This window comes from Carettochelys insculpta, chromosome 6 (assembly GCF_033958435.1).
Source record: "Carettochelys insculpta isolate YL-2023 chromosome 6, ASM3395843v1, whole genome shotgun sequence".
Taxonomy (NCBI): domain Eukaryota; kingdom Metazoa; phylum Chordata; order Testudines; family Carettochelyidae; genus Carettochelys; species Carettochelys insculpta.
The window spans coordinates 30,585,837-30,607,185 of NC_134142.1; the positions used below are offsets into that span (position 1 = coordinate 30,585,837).

The 21,349-nt window shown below is 43.5% G+C and overlaps 1 protein-coding gene across 1 annotated transcript in view; it reads left to right on the forward strand.

The window, feature by feature from the left end:
- The first annotated feature begins 8,857 nt into the window (after positions 1-8,857).
- ITPK1 (inositol-tetrakisphosphate 1-kinase) overlaps positions 8,858-21,349 on the forward strand; it is a 199,042-nt gene continuing 186,550 nt past the window's right edge. The window contains exons 1-2 of the mRNA XM_074996597.1: positions 8,858-9,121; positions 9,424-9,645. Coding sequence (XP_074852698.1) covers positions 9,551-9,645 — 95 coding nt within the window. The 5' untranslated portion in view covers positions 8,858-9,121; positions 9,424-9,550. The remainder of the gene's footprint in view (positions 9,122-9,423; positions 9,646-21,349) is intronic.

Consider the following 21,349-nt stretch of genomic DNA (forward strand, 5'->3'; position numbering starts at 1 on the left):
TGGGAGGCACAGAGAATTTCAGAATATTATGAAAGCCAGACAAGTGTCTTATCAAATATCCCCCACAGGCCAGGAACCAGGGTCATGGAAATGTTGAGATCAACTCTCTGAGAACAGGGTATAGGCAAGGAAAAGGAATGTAGTTTAGTAGATTCAGTGGACATAAATGAATACAATTTAACAGTACTTTTTTTGTTAAAAAAAAAAAAAGAGGAGCCATTTGGCTCCCTGCCCTGCTCCCAGCCAATCCCAGTGCTGGGGCTTAGTAATGGCAAGGACCAGCAGAGGAGAGTGTAACAGAAAGATAGAAAAAAAAATTAAATTAAAACTGACGAATCAGCTACATAGGACAGAAGAGGGGTGAAGGGTAGGGAGAGGGGGAAGAAAATTACTTACTGCAAGTGTCTATTAATGGGTTGCCTGAGATCACTATATCAAAGATGGGGAAACTGTCTTTGTAATGTGTAAGGTAATTGATATCTTTGTTGAAACCAAGGTGTACACTTTTTTTCTACTTTTCTCTTAAATTCTTCTCATGTCAGTTTACTTTTATCAGAATTTTCCAGATCTGAAGAAGTGAGTCTGTCCCACGAAAGCTCATCACCTAATAAATTATTTTGTTGGACTTTATAGTGCTATGTGACTGCTTTTTTGTTATGTCTAGGAACAAATATAATGTTAGCCATACTAACAGTATGGAGGATTCTTATCTTAGGAAGTACTGACTAAAAAAGATTTGGGTGGACCATGGTGAATAGTCAAATGAGCATGAGACCCAAGTGGCCATAATGGCTAATGCACAGGGAAATCTCTGGTAGGAGTAGAGAAGTTGTTTTACCTCTGTATGTGGCGCTGGTCCAAACATTGCTGGAATAGTGTTTCTTGTTGTGATGTCCATAGTTCAAAAAGTATGTAGATAAATTGTAAAATGTTCAGAGAAGAGCCACAAGAATAATCAAATGTTTACAGAGAATGTCTTTTACTGGTAGATTCAAGGAGCTCAATCTACATAGTTCGTCAAAGTGTAGGCTAAGGGGTACTTTGATTACAGTCTAGAACTACCGATGGGGAAAATATTTAAAAATAGGCTTCTCAGTCTAGCAGACAAATGTATAATACAATTCAATGGCTGGAAGTTGAAGCTAGATAAAGTCAGACTGGAAATACAGTGTACATCCTTTATAATGAGAATAATTAACAGAGTCATGGTGCATTCTTTGTCACTGACCATTTTAAAACCAAGATTGGATGTTTTTCTGAAAGTTATGCTCTAGAAATTATTCAGGCTAAGTCTCGTGGCCTGTGTTATACAAGAGATCAGATTAGATGACCACAGTGGGCCCTCCGGGCCTTGGAATCAGGATGATACTGATCAGCAATTTAGGAGTTTTCAAATGCTACATTACAAAGCTCATTTTACACAAAGATTATTACAATGTTCTGTAGGTTGTGATTGCAGGGGTACATTTTATCACAATGTGTTTGTCTTGTCAAATATTTGTCTCTCCCATGTGTCTAACATACTGTATAGCATGTTAGACTGCATAATGATTTGTAGGAGTGGGAGGAAAAGATGGTTGAGGGACAGGGAACAAGACACAGCATAGGACTGGGGAGAGGGGACAGCATATTTTGCTCTATGGATGTGAGAATAGGTTTTTTTGGGCGGGGAGTCCTGCCTTTAACCATTTAAATTTCCTGCTTGGATGCCATTTGGAGTATATTGTGGGATCTAGGAAAAAAACACATATACAGAGGACTAGGATTATTGCACAGGGATTGACATGTGCACCCTCCAGAGAGCACCTGGTACCTGGGAAAAAAACTTCTAAACCCCCTGAAACAGGCACCAGTGGGACAGTATTTAATATGTACAGAACGAGGTTCTTGCTACAGCATTGTCACTCTGGGTCTGTGGCTTCATCTTAGGCAGGGTCTCCAGAAGCACCTTCAGATGGGTCTGAGGCTGGCTATAAGGTCTGAAGAGATCTCAGCTGTCCAGAAGTTGCTCCTGGTGAGGGGAAGTGGTTACCTATGTGGTTTTCAAAGACTATTTGCCTCACTGTGGACACTAGGCAAACAAATCCTGGGGTTTTATGGTGGCGTCTCCGGCAACAGTCCAGACCAGATCCTCATAGTCTGCTCACGTATCGAGAGCATTACCAGCGGTGTTGTCTTTGCCACATGAACCTTCGAGGGATATTGCTCATTCTGTAGTTGCTATGCCTCTTCCAAAATGGATTATTATAGCATGATAAGAGAGCAAATCAGATCATTTGTAAGTGGAAGCAAGGGAGTTTATGCTAAAAAACCTAATTATACCAAAAATAAATGAGCAAAATACAACCCACTTTCTCTCTGTGGATGAGGTCTATGAATTTTACCAATTTAAATATTTCGTGGCAAAAAACCACCCAAAATAATTAAATCAGGACAAGAACTTTTGTAGATTTCTTTGAACTTAAACATCTTCAATATAAAGCTGTCATCCCTCAAAGACTTTTTGAAGAAACCTGAGACCACTGTATGCCCCTAAGAACTGGTTGCCATCCATTTATTTTTTCAAGACTGTCTTACAAGATAATGGGCATAGAAACTAACCTTTTGTTTTTCAGCACAGACTAAGATTCTCCAGATTTCTTAGTTTCACACATTAGGAAGAGTAGGGGCTTCCAGAGGCCAGCTATCAGTTGAGGAATCCCTAAATCCCAGTCCCATTTCACCAGAGCTAGACCCCTGTGGCTTGAAAATAAATCAAACTTAATTGTTTATTTTAATCTCTTTTAAATAAAATAAGACGAAAAAGCCAGACTACTAGCAACAAAGATCGTTACATCATTTTCTTTCCATTTATTACAAAAGAACCTTTGCCTTTTGGTCAGGGATAATGGAGTTAAAAATAATCTTAATTCAATGAGCCAAACTCCACCCTTGTGCATTTGAATACAAACCTATTAAGGTGGATTGAAATGTATCTGCTTATTCATGGTTTAATTTCAGTGGCATTTCACCTACTTGCACCATGCATGGATCTGAGGCAAATTTCCACAACTGGCATGTGTACCTGTATTTGTTAGGAAGAGTGACAATAGTAAATGTCCACCACTAGCTTGCTTAGTTAATCCCCAGGCAGTCTAACTAGTGCAGAGGGGACCAACTTGGTTGGCCAAACTGCCCAGTTGGCAGACCTGCTCTTGAGACCAGCAGCAAGTGCTGGTTGTTCAAAGTGTTCCCCTACCGCTGTGATAGCTTCTGTCCTGCCTTGTTCCAGCTTGGATCCAACCTTGTTTATGCCTTTCTTTACTCCAGGTAACTTGACTTGGACCCAATTCTTGACTCTGATTTGGCTTTTGGATTCTGGTTCTGAACTTGGTTTGATTTCCCCATGCCTGACTCCTGCTTTGGCCAGTAACAAAGAGAGTGGTTGGAAGATTCCAGTGGAACAAAATAAATTTAACTGAACTATAGCCAGAGTCAAGATGAAAGGGAAGATTGTTGTGATTTCCTCAAGAGGCCATAATTTCTATTGTCCCCAATCCCAAACTATTATTCAGCATGAAGCACCTCATAATCCACACCTTACAGCTTTGTCCCATGAGCAAATCAACTTGATATTTTTATTTTTTTATTTTTTTCATTTTTTAATTTTATTTATATATATATATATATATATATATATACGTAATAGACTGATTCTAATAGTTTTATCAACTCCTGGTGGTTTTTATAGTTTCTTCAGGTGCAGGGCTTAGTGATCAGTGTTTAAATACAAACAAAGTTACACAATCAACAACAAAAAAATCAACGTGATATTAAAATGTATTCCCACTCAGGATACTCATTATCTGGGGGCTCCATCTGGCCTCAGGTGTGGCAATGTTGCCTTAACTGGCTCTGCAAGGTAAACAGAGTATTGTAATGTATTTAGCAACTGATAATACATCAATGTACAGAGGAGGAAACAAATTCCTGGGCTATAAAGTTATTGAATGATTAGATCCAGGGAATAGGCAATTGACAAACAATTTACAAGGAAGGAATTTCCCAGGTTTTTTTTCCCCATGGTTAAATCACTTGAAGTGACTTAAGTTGCACAATTTATCTCCTGTTATTAAGAATGGTCCTCCTACGCACTTGTTAAGTAATCTCCAAACTGAAAAAAAGCAAGTATACTAAGAGTAAAGTGTAAATCGTAACAAGAAATTGTAATTTTTATTATTTTGCCAAATGGAGTTCGTATTATAAGTACTGACTACTTCCAATAGTAAGCACTAGATCAGACCCTAAAATTGTCTGAGCAACATAGGTAAAGTTTGATTACTTTGGGTCATCTTTTCTTTTTGCTGACAACGTGTTTTAAAAATTACAAGACAGTGACTATTATTAATCTAAACTGAACTACACCTTATTTAACAACCAGTTAAGCAATAATAGTTAGCACTGGTTCCACCTCTCTTGTCTGGCAACCTTCGGACCTGACTGGTCCCAGATGAGGGAATTTGCTGGATGAAGGAAGGTTCCTGTTCTTGCCACCTAGTCTGCTTCTGGCTCCTCTTGTCTCCTCCCGCACCTCCCACTCCAGCCCCAGGGTCCAGCTACCTCCTGCCTGGACCTCAGTTCCTGCTGGGCCAACACCAACTTGGCCACACGGGCTACTGAATGTGGAGATTGCTTCAGCCCCAGCCAGCCTGCCAGACATGGCCCAGGCCCCACAGGCACTAGCTCCTTATGCGGCCACAGCCAAGATCACATGGCACTGTCTCAGCCCCAACTGGGCTGCTGGTACAGCCCTTGAGGCTGGCTGCTGGCTTTTGCGTGAGCCACTGGTGGCTTTGGGCTGCTGCTGGCTTTGTGCCCAGCTCCACGGAGGTCAGCACAGCCCCAGCCCTGCAGGAGTCTGGTCAACCCCAGCCAGCTTGTTAGCACAGTCCCAGCTTTGCAGGCCCCAGGTGCCACCTGGGTCCTGTGGAGAGTAGCTTTGGCTGGCTGTGTCTCAGGCCAGGGACACAACCCCCCTGGGCTCCCCTGCCCAAAGGCAGCCAGGCTCTCCATACTAAATTCCCACCCCAGTGTCTCTGGTCCAGTAACATCTGTGGTCCTTCTGGACAACAGATGTTGCTGGACAAGAGAACACTGATTTTCAGAGGTTCACCCTGTACTATGAAACCATTTTCATTGTTTTCTCTCATGCACATTCTGACTAGGAATCTTAAACATGCACAGGCCAAATGCTTCTCCAGAGATCTCCCCTGGGCTTCAAACCTTTTGTCTTTACCTTTTATGCTTGTTCAGCATTAGATTCTTCTTTTATTCTTCATGCAATCTTGCCCACTGGTGATGAAGTGCCTGTGCTTCTATTGTATAGGGACTGCTAATGCTCAATACCTCCAAAACTTGGGCCTCTGAGGTCTGCCACAAAGTTCTTGTACTTTTCTGCCTCATCAATTCACCTGTTTTCCAAATGAGAATGAAAAGTCTCTATTTCTCATGGGAAGGAAATTCCCCCAAAATCTTTTGATTTCTGTCCAACTGCATTTTCAAAAACTAAACTGTTCTGCTGAAAAGATTTTGACCAACTCGATTTATAACTATTAATTAACTTTGCCAAATGTTAAGGGATATCTTTGACTGTAAGACATTCTTACAAAATAGAAATTGTAGTATACTGAAGGAGTGGAAGAACACTTCAAATTGCTGAGTTGTTGCTGAGTGTAAGGGATTCACATTCATTCTCCTTTCATGGTATTTGAAGTAGAAATATTATTATGATACACATTTTTACAAAATGCAAACAGAGACTATTTCCAAGATGCCCTGGATATTCCACACCCTGCATAAGATCAAACATCTCCTTTGTTTATGGTTTGTTGGAATTTGACTTTATCATTAACAAAAGCAGATAATAAAGCAGACAGTGCTTACAATTCAATACAGGTTTCAGTTTTCTAAGACATTTTTATTTCTAGCCCTTTTTTCATTCTGAAGAGAGGCTCATATCTACCCCTTTTCTAGGCTGATACAGTTAATAAACCACACTCCTGGCGACAGTGACTCAGCAGAATTTACTGAACAACTTTCTATATGAAGAGTTCTCTAATCCTGGTTTTACAGAACGTGTCACCAGAAAAGGGTTGTAGATCCTACTAACTTGTTAAGAAAGATACAGAACAATTATTATAAAAGCTATGCTACGCAAACATCCTTAGTGTCATATTTGCCATCCTCAAAGAAAAAAAACGTGTTTCTTGATTTAGGTGATGTTTGTTTCAGATTAAGAGACACAGTGAAGGAAATTTTGTACTTGCTCTGTGAGAGCTCACTGTAATTCCATCAGAAATTTTCTGCATCTGAAATAAATACAAAACAAACTGAAATAAAATACAAAACAAGTGTCCCTACATTTAAGGGTTCAGAACACAAGAAAAAAATGACAGCTAGAACTGGTTGACAAAATATTATTCCCTCTGCCAACAATTTTAAATTACAAAACTTCTTTTCAAACACTCTTGTCTAATTTTCAGTCTTTTTGTTCACAGTTGAAAAATCTGAGGCCTTTGATTTTCAATAAAATCTTTTTCAAAGATTTTTCTTTTCAAAACGGAGTTTTTTTGTTTCTTTAAAAAAAAAGTAATTTTGTTTCCAAAGGGCAGTTTTTCTAAACAACTCAACTGGCAACTTCTTTTCCAGTCTGCTGTGGACTTAACTATCTGGAGCAGTTTTGCATCATCTGAATATTTTGCCACTTTAACTGATTACCCCTTTGTCCAGATTATTTATGAATATGATGAATATGACTGGTCCCAGTACAGTATGCCTGGCAGGGGAGGGGCATCACTATTAATTACCTCTCTCAATTCTGAAAACTGGAGTACTATGATCCTGAGCCAGCAGCTATGGGTCTGCAGCGGAATTTTAATTGAAGGTAAATGTGCCCATCATAAGATAGCTACACACATCATACATCCAGTGATGGAGACTCTGGGGGATCCTGGTTGCACCTCCTTGACTTCAATGGGTAGTAAGGCAGGACCCCACACAGAGCTAAACTGCAGCTTTGAAGCCTTAGCTACTAAAAGAGCACTGGTATAGATTGAACCTCTTTAACTTGGAACTCTCACATATGGCAACATCCATAATCTGGCATGATTTTAGTTAGCTGGACAACCACTTACCATGGTGTGGTCAAGTTTCTCTTGGTCCCATAAAGTTTATTTACAGCCACCAGTCCTGGCTGTCAGTGTTCAGTGCTGTTAATTAGCTGTAAATTGCCCCAGCTGTCTTATAAGAGCCCAATAGGCAGTGGAAGTGTTGGTAATGTGCAAGACAATATTGACCTCTCCTGGTCCAGCAAATTCTCTCATTTGGTACTGGTTATGTCCCCAGGATGCTGGATGAGAGAGGTTCAATCTGTACAAGTGATAACATTCAAACAGAAGGGCTGTGGCCACACTTGGCCAAAATTTTAGCATACTGTTGGCTGCAGCACTTCACAAGTGCCGTGTTTGGCTGGCGTGCAGCTCAGTTACACGGGGGTTCCCCATAGATTTCAAAATTCCCTTATTCCTATCAGTTGATAGGAATAAGGGGATTTTGATGTTTGCAGGGTCCTTTCGAAAAGGACCCCAGTGTAAGCGAGCTGAGTGTGAGCAGCATACTAATGAGGCGCTGAATATTCATTTCAGCTCCTCATTGGTATTCTTCGATTTGGCCATTAGCATGGCCGTTTTGAAATTTTGGCCAAGTGTGGCCACAGCCAAAATGTGATAGGAGAGTGTTACCTGCCTTCCTTTACTGAGACTTGTTCCTGTATGTGTCTAACTTCAGTCTGCCCTCAGGCTCCCAAGAGCAGTTCCAAAATGAATCAGGGATCTCCTAAAAATCTCATTTGAGGCTGCCTCTGGGGATGGTTCTTCTATAATAACACTGAATACAACAAAAGGAGGGAGGAGACTTGAATTGCTCTTGAGCTCGAGACTTCCCTGAAATCGCTTTACCTAAAGTGGGGAATATTATGTTCCTGGCTGAAATGGAAATCTGTGTGATGATGTCCACGTTTTCTTCCGTCAGTGGAGATTCTTGGGAACAGGAACAAGGTGAGCCAAGGGATGGACTGAGAGGAGCAGCTCAAGTTTTTCACTGCCAGTCCAAGGCAGGTGTTGGTGGGGCTCATGCCTCTCCCCTACGGCTGGTTAGTAGCTCACCAGGACTGTAGAACTGTGCTCTATACCTCCCTTGTACTGAACGGCAGGTGGGGGCGGGCGGGGAAAAGAGGCGCTCTTGGGTGGAGGGATAGCTCAGTGGTCTGAGTACGGGGATACTAAACCCTAGGGTTGTGACCTCCATCGGGGACCATTTAGGGATGGGGATCGCGGGGGAGGGGGGTGAATGGTGCTTGGCTTTGCCAAGAGGACTGGACTTCATAATCTCCTGCGGTGTCTCCCAGCCCTACGGGGTGTGTGTGAGATGAACCCACCTTTTCTGGAGTGTGTGAGAATGGGGACCCCCTCCCTGCAGCCGCCCCGCCCCCTGCAATGACTCATCGTTTTACACGGGAACACCGCACTTTGAAACCCCCCACCCACCAGGCCACAGAAGCGGGCAGCCGGCCGGGCAAGACCAGCTCTGCCCGGCGCAGGGACGTGCTGTGTCTTTAAGGAGCTGCAGCCCAGGGCTGCCCCCTGCAGGCCCAGCCGCGGCAGTTCTCTCCGGCCCGACTCAGCCTGCGCTGGGTGGGGGTGGGGGTGGGGGAGGCGGCAGCGGCGCAGGCGGGGCAGCTGGGCAGCCGGTTGCCGGCCGGGGCTGCTGCTTGCGAGCAGGCGGCGCGGGAGCGGGGCGCGGCCCCGGGGAGGGTGTGTCCTGGCTCGCCCACCCGCCTGCTCTGGGGGAGGAGGAGGAACCAGCAGCGGCAGGAGGAAGTGGAGGCGGCTCGGAATAGCGGGCGAATGGAGACGTGAGAGGCGGCGGCGGCGGGGGAAGGAAGCGAGCTAGTCTCCGGATCCCCGGGCGTGCAGCCCCGCGCCCACTGGGGCGCGCCTCTCCCGCCGGGGGCTGCTCGGCCAGCCGCGGCGTGGGGCTCGCCCGGCCGGCTGCTTCGCGGGCGCACGGGGCAGGCGATCGGGAGGTAGACGCTTCCCCTCCGCCAGCGGCACCTTCCCTCCCAGCCTGCCGCGCTCCCCTTCCTGGGAGGGCCTGCGGGGGCGCCACTCGCAGCTGCGCCCAGCCTGGCCCCCGCCCGCGCCATCCGTGCCTGGCTGGGGGCTCTTGCTGGCGGCTTCCGAGACAGCATCGGATTTGTTGTCGTTGCCGTTGCTTGGACTCCCCAGGGGGCCTGAAATATTCAAGTGCCCCCTTCCACCCCCCCCCCCCCCCCGGCTTTTCCCGCGTTGTCTCGCGCCGAGTTTCCTCCGCATGATTTCCCTCTAGAGACTTCTTGTGCGGGGGTGGGGGTGGCGCCTCGGCCCCCAGCCGCTGCGTCTCGGGCACAAGGACTTTCTCTTCCCCCGCCCCACCGCACCAACCCGGCGCCCCGCTCCGCCGGAGGCGAGGGAAGATGCAGACCTTCCTGAAAGGGAAGAGAGTGGGCTACTGGCTCAGCGAAAAGAAGATGAAGAAGCTGAATTTTCAGGCCTTTGCAGAGCTCTGCAGGTAAGGAGCGAACCCCGGCGAGCTCCTATTGGTGTTACTGGGGGGGGGGGTGGGGGAATCAACCTCCTCCTCGCTTGAACTTGACAGTCTATTCCCCCTCCCCCCCCCCCCCCCCAACTGCCTTTGACGTTGTGGGCCTTCAGCCCTATCTCGTTATCAGGCTCCCTTGCGGTGATGGTGTTGCTTAAGACCGAGGTGACTGGTGCTTCGAAATTGAGTCAGAAATGATAACAGCCCCGGTCTGGGGTTGCCAAGGGAGCGGTGCCTGGCATGGTGCTGATGCGAAAGCGTGCTGTTTACTGGGGGTTCCATTGTGCGCAGCGGCTAAAAGCAGCTTGGGAGCCAGGAAGACTTTTCCTCGGACCTGTGTAAGAGGTTTCCTCTGACGTTGCTCATTATTTCCCCTAAATTGCATGCAGGCGTTAAGAAATCTTAAATTCTCTACACTCGGCTTCCCCCAGACTGGAAGGGCGGGCAAATAGCCTGGCAGAGTGGAAGTGATACTCAGGCAACCATGTACCATTCTTTGGGCTCTGTGGAGAAGCTGTGCACGTTGATTGTCTTCCTGGCAGACTTGCTGCATGGTTTCTACCTACCCACTCAGAATCCCCTGACCCTAAACCTAGTTTTCTGGATCTTGCTCTGAAGTACCTCTGCTTCCTTTTTTTTTTTTCATGTTGACAGTACTGAGAATATGGCTTTAACTGGTCTCTGTTGCAAACTTCTGAGAAACTGGAGTTTGCGCTATGGTTTTGAGTGTGTGAGTGCAGATGAGAAATAGTCATGCTCTGCGACTTTTCGATTTGCGCATTCCTTCTTGGGTGCTTTTGTTTTCAGTATAAAATAATCCAGTTCAGAATCTTTTAAGAATTTGGTGAGATTTAAAGAGAAGCATGATGGCTTCTGTTAATAAATTCCAAGTTTGTGGATGGTTAATTTTCTCAGTATCATACCATACTATTGGGGTTTAGGATATTTTTGGTCCCTGTGTGAGGTTTTATTCTTCCAGGTGTGGTTAGGACATTTGTGAATGAGTATTAATGCATGTATCCACCTCCATTGGTAGGATGTTAGACGTTTTAGTGTGGGTTACTCTTTTTTATTCATATAAGTAGTATAAGATGTAGTTACAAGGACATGTGCTATATTGCTAAATAGATTTTTGATTCCATGAACGAACTAAAGGTAATATCAGATAAGAGTTTTCAATTAAATGGGAAATGTCATCAGATGTCATTATTAACTTCCTAATTTAAAACAATTTATTTAACGACTGTTCCTAAACCCACTTCTTAACGCACAGACTTTTAAAATGTGGTGTCATCTAATGTGACATGCATATTATTAACATCCTTCTGTTTTCTTAAAAGTTGTTCAGCCATTGTCACGTATGATCAAGGAATTTTCACAACAGGTTCCTTCTGTAAAGACGAAGGGGCAAATGGGAAAGTAATTTAACAAAAATGACAGCAAAGTGGCACCTCAGTTTGTGTTCCAATCACTGTGTCCTATTAAAATTCACATAAATGAGATCTGAGGCAAATTTAGTGTGTATATATAGATCACAGGTTCCAGTTCAACAGGTAATTTTTCCCATTTTCCCATTTCCCACAAACAAACTGCTTTATTAATGTGATACTGGGGCTTACACCTGCCTAAATGATTTTCTGGTTTGGTATGGTGGTGTTCCATGTTATCTGAATATTAAAAAGACATTTTTTCCTATGCTCAGGAAAAGGGTCTTACGATTTCATAACCTAAAACTAATAGGTCTGTCATGTTAGACTTTAAACAAATAGATCCTAGTGTTCTGTTTTGTTTATGCTTGGCATCCAACGTTCTGAGTCCTCTGTGTAGAAATTAAAATTTCTCTGACCTAAACCTCCCCCCAAAACCTTTTTGTTTCTGTTTCTATCTAACTTGTGATTGTTCCATTTTTCCAGATAACAATGTTGATTTGCTGTATTATGTAACACTGGTCTATAATTTCCACAGTTACTGCACAATTATGTTAATGGATGGTACAGGCACTAACGTGAAAATAGGCCCTGAGTGTGTGTATCTACAGCTGCTGAAAGGTAGTTTTAGCTAAACTGGTTTTAAAAATTAGTCTGTTTATTTTTGCTTTGTTTGAATTTGTGTTCCAACTCATTTTGAAACCAGTTAGTATTTCTGAATGGATTTCTTCCACTTAGCTAAGGCCTGGGAGTGGAAGGATGCCTCAGTGAATAAGATGCTGGGCTGTGAATTGGGAAGACGTACATTCTATTCCCTGATCTGCCAATGACTTCCTTCTGCGATTGTTGGCAATGTCTGTGCCTCCATTCACCATCTGTAAAATGGGGATCTCACTTGTGCTGTACATCATGGGGTGCTGAGGACATACACAATAAAATATTGTGATTTACTTCAATACCGTGGCAGTGGGTGCCATATCAATAGTACAGATAGGTATGGGCCTGATTCTGAGATGTGTTACAGGTGCTCGGCACCCATTAATGTTAATGGGCAGTTGCAGGGATCTGCAAAGGCATTTGTCCCAAGGAAGATGAGGGCTTTGTAAAGAACTGGTCTATCTGGTATCAGGAAGTGAGGTATGAAGTGAGGGCAGTATTGCAGCACCAGGAGCCCCAGAACTTCCACCCAGAGCATGCGAAGTAACAGCGAACTCTTTGTTCATCTCTCCTGAGGGTTTGCTCAGTGTAATGGCAAATCTTTTGTATTACTCTGCATGCCACCTTACATTTGTACATTTCAGTGGCCAGGAGATGAGCATAAGAGTGCGTGGTGCTGTTCTTATTCTATAAAACAGGAAAGCAGGCAAGAGAAGTTGTGTCCCATAGAGCAGTTTAGAATCAGTTTCTGCCTATTTCCACCAACATGAGAAAATGGAAATGAAGGATTCCACTGAAACTCCTCTTGCTGAAGTCCAGTTGTGACAACCTCTTGTGTGTACAAACCAAGCTGCTTTCCTGCTAAGAAGTCTGTGCAACAAGTCGGCCACTGGCTGACAAATGTGGAAAAGTGAGGGCACTAGATCCTGTCTGGAGTCTCTAGGAGTGCTACTGTAATACAAATAATTACAATCTCCAGGCTGTGGATTTTCAGTTAGTATAGCCATTGTCTGGATTGGTTCAGTGGAGAATCCCTTTTTTTCCTATAGAAAAGCAGATGGATAAAATTTCATTTCATTATTAGGATTCCACACAAAGAGGACCTTATTTTCATTATCTTGAGTGTTTGAGTAAGTCTGACCATGCATGTGTCTGTCGCTCATACATGGAAACTGGTTTCACAGGTCATCAAACCTTGTTGCTTCAGGATAAGAATATTTTTAGTGACTAGGAGATAACAGAGATGAATTAGAGCACTGCACAGATACAGAGGTGGGGCTGAGAGAGAATGTGTGTGGTTCCCCCCCCTTCTAGATCGCTGGTCTGTGTGGGGCCACCTGAATTGTTGGGGTTTTTTTAAGCCACAGTTATGCTTTCTCTCCAGTTCTTACATCCTGGTTTCTGTGATCTGTGGAATTTCTGGATCTGTGGAACTGCCTTCTGTGCAGTTAAACATTCCTAGGAGCATTTTATAAGCTACCAGTCTTAGTAAATCAGCTTCATAAAGCAAAGGTAAACACTATTGTCAGAGTTATAGACTGGGAAATGTTTTTTTTTCTGTTTTGTTCATATTTCCTGTTTTTACTGGATTAGGCACAAAAGGCCAAATAGGAATAACTTTGATCAGAAGATATGAAATTAAGCATATTCTTTAAGTAGCAAACCATTAAGTGTATTGCATGTTTTCCAGGAAGAACTCGAGGGATTTTCTTTAACCTCAGCTCTCCACAAAAAACTAAAATTACTTTTGTTAAATGCATGGCTTGTGCCTGTTGGCTTTAAAGACCGTATCAGCTAGAAAAATTAAACATGGGCATTCTGATCAATAGATCCCATTGTTGCCTTCACTGGTGTGCAATATTATATCATGAAACAGCAATGGGTGGGGAGTAAAGCTGCTTTGTTTGCAACTCTCACTAATAGCTGCAAGCCATCAGGTGTTTGAAATTATCCGGAAGATAGGCATGACCTTTTGGGGGCACAGGGGTTCAGTGCTTTTTCCAGCATCTTGGCTCTTTCTTCCCAATAGGTTGCACAGCAGGAGTGACCTTTCTTCCAGCTATAGAGAAATGGAGGTGCACTACCCATAGAATTCACTGAGAACACTGGCCACAGGGCAGATGCGGGGGTCATCTTCTTCCAGCCCCCAAAAAGTTTTCTACATTCTAGGTGCCTGCTCTGTGATCCCAAGGAGTAATCAGTCATGGAGCTGTAAGAATGGCTCAAATAACCCTAGTGTGTTTTTTCCATTTCATGCCTGTGTTTAATGGACTAACAGTAATTTACCTCAGATGAAGGAGCCAAGAATCTTTTTGCTGGTACATCTTCTTGCTGGTACATCTTCTTTCACAAAGCAGTTTGATTGGGATGCAGTGTAACGGAACAAGAACAAATCATGCCTTTTTGTATTGCAAAAGCTGCCTGAAGAAAAAGTTCCTAGCAGGTGCATATGTTAATTCCTCTTTCTCTCTCTGATGCTGCTGTTGTTGGCTCCTCACTAATTCAGAAACAACCACTCTTGATTTTGGAGCTCAGAGGTTCTATCAGAGATGGAGTTCTAGGGTTGGTGTAGTTACATGAACTCCCCTGTGTAACCTCACATTTTTGTGCAAGTTGGCAGGGTGGAGGGAGATGGGAACCAGATTGCCACTTGGTTTCCAGCTCCCCTCTGCTTGCGGACCCGGGAAACTGAACAGCCCACTAGGGCTGTTCAGTTTCCTGGCTGCTTCTCCCTGCCTGACCTCAGGTTGACATCTAACTTAAAACCATGTATGTCAAGGGTTTACTGTAGTGCCTGGTAGTTTCAAATTACTATACAAACATTAGCTAGTTTTCATGGCACTCAAAGTAGTAGTATTCTCAGAGCTGTCCATCTATAGGATGAGTTGGGGCAGCCTCCGCCCATACTCCTAATGGATGGAAGGTGGGATGACCTGGGGCCTGGTGTGGACAGTGGCAGGGGCATGTGGTTGTGGTGGTAGCAGCCGCAGGAAGTTGCCTTCCCTCGCCCCCCGCCTGCAGCATGAGCTGCAGCCTGTTCAATACTACTGTGCTGCATGCTCCCAGCCTGCTCAGTCCCACTTCTCCACGAGCTCCTGGGAGGCCTCTGCTCCAATCCACCTGCGGAGAAGCATAGCTCAGTGGACTGGGAGAGCATGGTATGGTGACTGTGTGTGTGGGGGAGAAGCCAAGGAGAGGTGAGCTCCTGCTGTTGCCTGTGCCTGCCCCAGGTAATCCCTGGCTAGGCTGGTTGGGGAGGGGGCCAAGGCACAGGGTGGAGGAAGAGTGGGTGAGGGGGAAGGTCTTGCAGTGGGCAGGGTAGCAAGGGCAGGGTTGCCTGGGGCCTCTGCGCCTGGGACACTGGTGGAGTGTTGACCCAGGCCCTGCGCTCCTCTCTCCCACGAGGACAGCCACAAGTATCCCCATTTTACAGCAGAGTAAAATTTATGAAAGTGTGTGGTGTTTTTCTTGAGTGTCTCTCAAACTGGAGTGTTTTAAGGTTCCATTTCTGAGGTGGTTGTAATTTCAGATTGCACATCTTGCAGGTTAAAAGGTGTTTATTCCTCCTCTGGCGTATGGAAGTCAAGCTGCGTTCTAATCTGGTCTGGCAGCACCAGTAGTAACAGTTTTGTGTTTGGAACTGAATGAAGGATTCCTGTTAAGTGATCTAAAAATAGAATGCAGGTTGCTTTCCCATAGCTACGTTGGCCTTGCGCAGGTAACAGGTAGTCAGTTTATTGAGAACTGTAAAATTGGCAGTGGTGACTTTGAAGGCCCTTGGGGCCCGATCTATAAAGTGACAAGGTGTCATTTTTCTGGCAATAGCTGGACGTTGAACTAAATCATTGGCAGAGCCAGATCTAGAGTTTGGAAGCAGGGTCAACTTGCACACACATGCTGAATTTAACCCCAGGAGGAGTAGGTTGAAATGATGGTTTGCTCTTTCTTGACGTGATGCTGGACTAAGAGCTCTGAACTGGCAAACTGAAATCCCTCAGGGAACTGGGATGTTTCTCCCTTTTTATTACAGCCCTTTTAGATTCCTGTTCCTCCTATTCAACTTGGAAAGCTGCTTCAAATATTTTCCCAACACCAGTTCTGCACACTCGCTCTGGTCTTGTTTCCCATGTATTCCCTTGTGGCATTGAACCTCTCTGATCCAGCTGGCACACAAAAAGAGTTTGGAGGTGGAGGGTAGGGGAACGCTTTGCTTTGCAGCTGGTATGTTCCAGTGGAATATGTCCCAGAACTCTAGGGCCCACACCTTTGCTCAGTCTATTAGACTGTGCTGAGTCTATGTCTGGAGAGGAGAGTTGGGAGAGAAGTTCTAATGCTGGCAGGTTAAAAATCAGTAAGAGTATTTCTCTTAAAATGTGTAAGACTGAGTGTTTCTTTCTCCAGTCTAGAATAACTATATTAAAGTGTCATTTCCTTGTGAAAGTCTCCTTACTAATTATTTCCAGAGCATCTTGAAGAGGTATTTTTAAATAAACAGGGACCATACTGAAGAACAGCGAAGACCAGAAGCCATTTCTCTGGGGTTCAATTTCATACCATATGGAGCCCTTTGCATTTTGATGAGAAAAATTATGATGATGATTTAGAACCTGTTATGTTACAATTAATTAATGAGCTAAAGTTTAAGGCTTATCTATACTACACAGTCTCGCCTCTTAAAAACATGTTAGAGTGGGGAGGCTAATGCGGCTATAGCATCAAGGTTTTTAATATCAGTGGAGTGCTCCTGTACCTTTAGTGGAAATTGTATTCAATAACAGATCCTGTTTCATATTTCATTTGATTTTATATTGGCTCATAATTCCACTGACAGTTATAAAAATACCTTTGAAATTAAGGAGATTGGGAGGGGAAGAGTGGAAACTGAATGTCAACCTTGATTCTGAGGCCTGATTGCACATAGTCCTTTCTGTCTTCACATACTTTTTTGCGGGGGATTTGTATGTGCTATTCCTCTTAATTTTCAAGGGAAATGGGGGTTTCCAGTCCCTGGAGATGGCTTTGAAAATTCTGTGTTGAATCAACAAATGTTGATCCCAAAATAAACTAATTTAATTAGTTTTTATATTGAAGATGAGGTTATTTTTCCTCAAGTTGTAAACAATTTTAGATGAGGATTGGGAAAACAATAACAGCTTTTCTTCTCATGAAAAACATCTGGAATTCTGAGCAAGTCAGAACTCTGACTAAGATTAAGTTATTCAACTCCAATGTCAAATCAGTCCTACTGTATGGAGCAGAAACTTGGAGAACGACAAAGAGGACAGTAAACAAACAAAAAAAAATCCAGATATTCATTGATAACTGCCTCTGTAAAATCCTCCAGATACACAGGCCATACACCATCAACAAACGAGACCTGTGGCAACTGACTCACCAACTCCCTGCTAAAGATGAAATCAGAAAGGCTTTGTCTACACTTGCATTCTTCTTTCAAAAGAGGAATGCAAATAAGGGAAATTGAAAATGCAAATGAGGCACTGATTTACATATCTTATGCTTCATTTGCATAATCTCTTTCTGGAGGAGAGTCTTTCCAAAGAAGAAAAGGAGTGTAGATGGGGCTCTTTCAAAAATAAACCCCATCTTCAAAAGAACCTTACTTTGTTTCAAGAAGGGTTATTTTGAAGATGGGGTTTATTTTTGAAAGAGTCCCGTCTACACTGCTTCTCTTCTTTCAAAAGACTCTCCTCCAAAAGGATTGTGCAAATGAAGCATAAATATGTAAATCAGTATCTCCTTTGCATTCCTCTTTCAAAAGAGGAATGCAAGTGTAGACACGGCCAAAGAGATACCCTTAGAAAACCAACCACCACCATCATAAGGCAAGCCTTCAGTTAGAACCCACAAGGAAGAAGGAAGAAAGCATGCCTAAGAAACACCTGGCATAGAGACTGAAATCAGACACTAAAAAGATGGCATATACCTGGTCAGAACTGGAAAATGTACAATGATGCCTCTATTCCAAGATGTAGGAGTGGAAGAGGCTTACTACTAGTAGGGCTTGTCTATGCTACCACCTTCTTTCGAAGTAAGGATGGTAATTAGAGTGTTGGGAGTTTACTAATGAAGTGCTGCCATGCATAGGCAGTGCTTCATTAAGCAAATTCCCCCACCACGGCAGCTGCGAAGTACCGGCACGCGTCTACCCGCAGCGAACCCGTGGGTATTTCGAAGTTGCCACTTCAAAGTGCTGGTGGGTGCGCCGCGGCTAGACACGTGCTGGTACTATGTATGGCAGCACTTCATTAGTAAACTCCCAGCACCCTAATTACCATCCTTCCTTTGAAGGAAGGTGGTAGTATAGACACAGCCCTATTGTCTAAGGTTTCTGACTCACTTTGCCTATTTCACAAGCACTAAAATGGTAGAGAATATAGAGAATTGAATGGTAGTGAGTTATCTTTGGCAATGGTCAGTCAGAAAGCTGTTGAGATTGTGGCACACGGGGATCAGCTATGTATGGATAGTATGGTGGGTTCTTTTTAGTCTGAAAATGAATTCATAATGGCTATGTCTACACTAGCCAAAAACCTGGAAATGGCCATGCAAATGGCCATTTTGAAGTTTACTCATGAAGCGCTGAAATACATATTCAGCGCCTCATTAGCATGTGGGCGGCTGCAGCACTTCGAAATTGATGTGGCTCGTCCAGACGGGGCTCCTTTTCGAAAGGACCCCGCCTACTTCGAAGTCCCCTTATTCCCATCTACTCATAGTAATAAGGGGACTTCGAAGTAGGCGGGGTCCTTTCGAAAAGGAGCCCCGTCTGGACGAGCCGTATCAATTTCGAAGTGCCGTGGCCCCCCGCATGCTAATGAGGTGCTGAATATGTGTTTCAGCGCTTCATGAGTAAACTTTGAAATGGCCATTTTCATGGCCATTTCGAAGTTCCTGTCTAGTGTAGACATAGCCAATGATTCGTAAAAATACACTGTCAGCCAGTTCAGCTACAGCTAAATGCTACTGCCTTTCTTTCACTCAAGGATTTTAGAATGCTTTACACGTACTGGCGTAAGCGTCACAGAAAAGTATGCCTGGCTGTTGGGGCAAATATATGGTTGAGACACAGAAGTTGAGTCCAGAACACAGTGTAATTTCAGGCTTATCTACAAGGAGCAGCAATGTGCAGTAATAGGGAGGGTTTAATTTCTAAACTTCATGTGTTGTACACTAATTGGCCCATGTGGACCCTGCTGGTGCATGTTAAAAGTGCTCTAGAGTGCTTAAAGTGAAATAACATTTCTACATTAAATAGGTCAGAAGCTTTTTAGAGCTCAGCCTATTAACCAAAGCTGTTAACGTTTAGTAATGACTACTCCCTACCTCACCTTGCTAAAAGTATCTGTAAATTGAGATTATCAGTTACTGGCTAACAGAACAAATTGTGTGTGCCTGATGATTATGAACGTTGGACAGAAATGACGGTATTGTAAAGGCTTGTTTGTAATCGTCCACCACCTTCTTACCCGGGATAAAATGGTTTTTGTCTCATTGTGCCACTCCTAAATGACTTCTACAGTTACAAGAACTGATATCGTAGTTCATCTTATTCTTTATCCTGTCAGCATGGTTTCATTACAAGGTCGTAAAGGGACAAGGGTTCCAATGAGAAGGCCATGGTACATAATGAGCTTCAGCAATGTATAATGAATATATTATTAACCAATATATTAAGTCCAGCAATTAGTACAATGATGACACTTCAGAAATATCCTAACTGTACTATTTTTAATGTTTCAGTGAGACTCTAGTATTTTCCTTTAATCTTTTTAGATGAAAATACATGAGATGTATGCAAATAATAATGTATCTTTTTCCTTTGCCATGTGTTTGTACTGTATTGCAGTAACTCCTGGATGCCTCAGTTAGGGCCCCACTGTACACATACACAACAAAAAGACAGTCACTGTTCCAAAGGCTTTACAATTTTAAAAGGATGTGAACAAATTGTAGAGAACAAAAAAGCAGTCCTGTAGCACTCTGAAGACTGACAAAATCATTTATTAAGTGACGAGCTTTTGTGTGACTGACACTCTTCTTCAGAGCTGGAAAATTCTGATAAATGAAAACTGAGATAAACTGAGAGAAATTCATTTATCAAAACTTTCCAGCTCTGAAGAAGTGGGTCTGTCCCACAAAAGCTCATCACTTAATAAATTATTTTGTTAGTCTTTAAAGTGCTAGAGGACTGTTTGTTTTGTTTTGTGAATATATAGACTAATATAGTTACCTCTCTGAAGTTGGAGAGAGTCCAGCAGAGGGCAACACAAATGATTAGGGTGTGAGGGCATGTGATTTACACGGAGGGGCTGAGGGAATTGGGCTTGTTTAGTTTGCAGAAGAGAAGGAGGCTTCTATCAAATCTCATCTCATTCAACTACCTGAAGCAGGGTTCCAAAGAGGAGGGCACTAGCCCAGTCTCAGTGGTGACACGTGAAAGAACAAGAAACAGTGGTCTCAAGTTGCAGTGGGGGAAATCTAGGTTGGATATTAGGAAAAATTATTTCACTGGGAGGATGGCAAAACACTGGAATAAGTTACCTAGGTGGGTGGTAGAAACTCCATCTTTAGAGGTTTCTAAGGCCAGGCAAGACTTAAGTCCTGACTGGGATGATTTAGTTGGGGTTCATCCTGCTTTGAGCTGGTGTTTAGCCTAGACGACCTCCTGAGGTCTCTTCCAACCCTTCTCTGAAAATCAGTCCTGCAGTTGTTGGGAGTCCCGTTCAAGTTTGTGCAGCTCTGGTGCAGCAGTCTGTCTTTCTGCCTGGGGGTATCTGCAGGATCAGAGCCTAAGAAACAAGAGAACACGCGGCCACAACAAATAGATGGAGTGACAGAGAGCACAATGTGCTAGTTATATTAGTTATGGGTGTCCTAAGCAGAGGTCATTGCACATCAGAAGCCTAGCTGGTTTTTGGTGTTCTGTAGGCATCATGGAGAGGTGACAGATTTGAAGGATATCCGGATGTGTTCCTTTTTCAGTATTGGTCCTTGGCCTTGCTGTGATCTATTTCTTTTGTTTGTCCTTTTTTCTAAAAAAGGGAGATTTTTTTTTACAAAGAATTCTGAATTTGCTTCCATTTTGCGCGGTTCAAAATGTAACCAGTTTTTTAGTAATTTACAAGCATTTAAAAATTATCTAAAAACATTTTTGGTAAATGAAAAATGTTAAACTTTACAATTAAAAGGATTACAAAATAATTAAGTCCATCAGTTGCTCAAACACTCTTGGTTTTAGGAAAAGGTTCCCCCTCCCACCCACCCCCACCAACAAGTGGCCTGTTTAAAATAAAAGTCATCCAGTCTGTCTTTATCATTGTACTAAACAGCCATCAAATTTGCATGTTTCAGAATGCCAGTAGGGGCTCTTGTGTAAAACGCACACGTGTGCACACGATTTTTAGTAAAGGACGGAAGGGCTGCTGAGAGACACTTATTTGGCTAGGTCTAGGTGATTATGGTAACTAATAGTGGTTTTCACAGATCAAAGTACAATATAATGTAAGAGCAACGTGTGCCTTTCTGTAGTCCAGGAAGTGCAACTCTGTTACTACTCCAAACAGAATCTT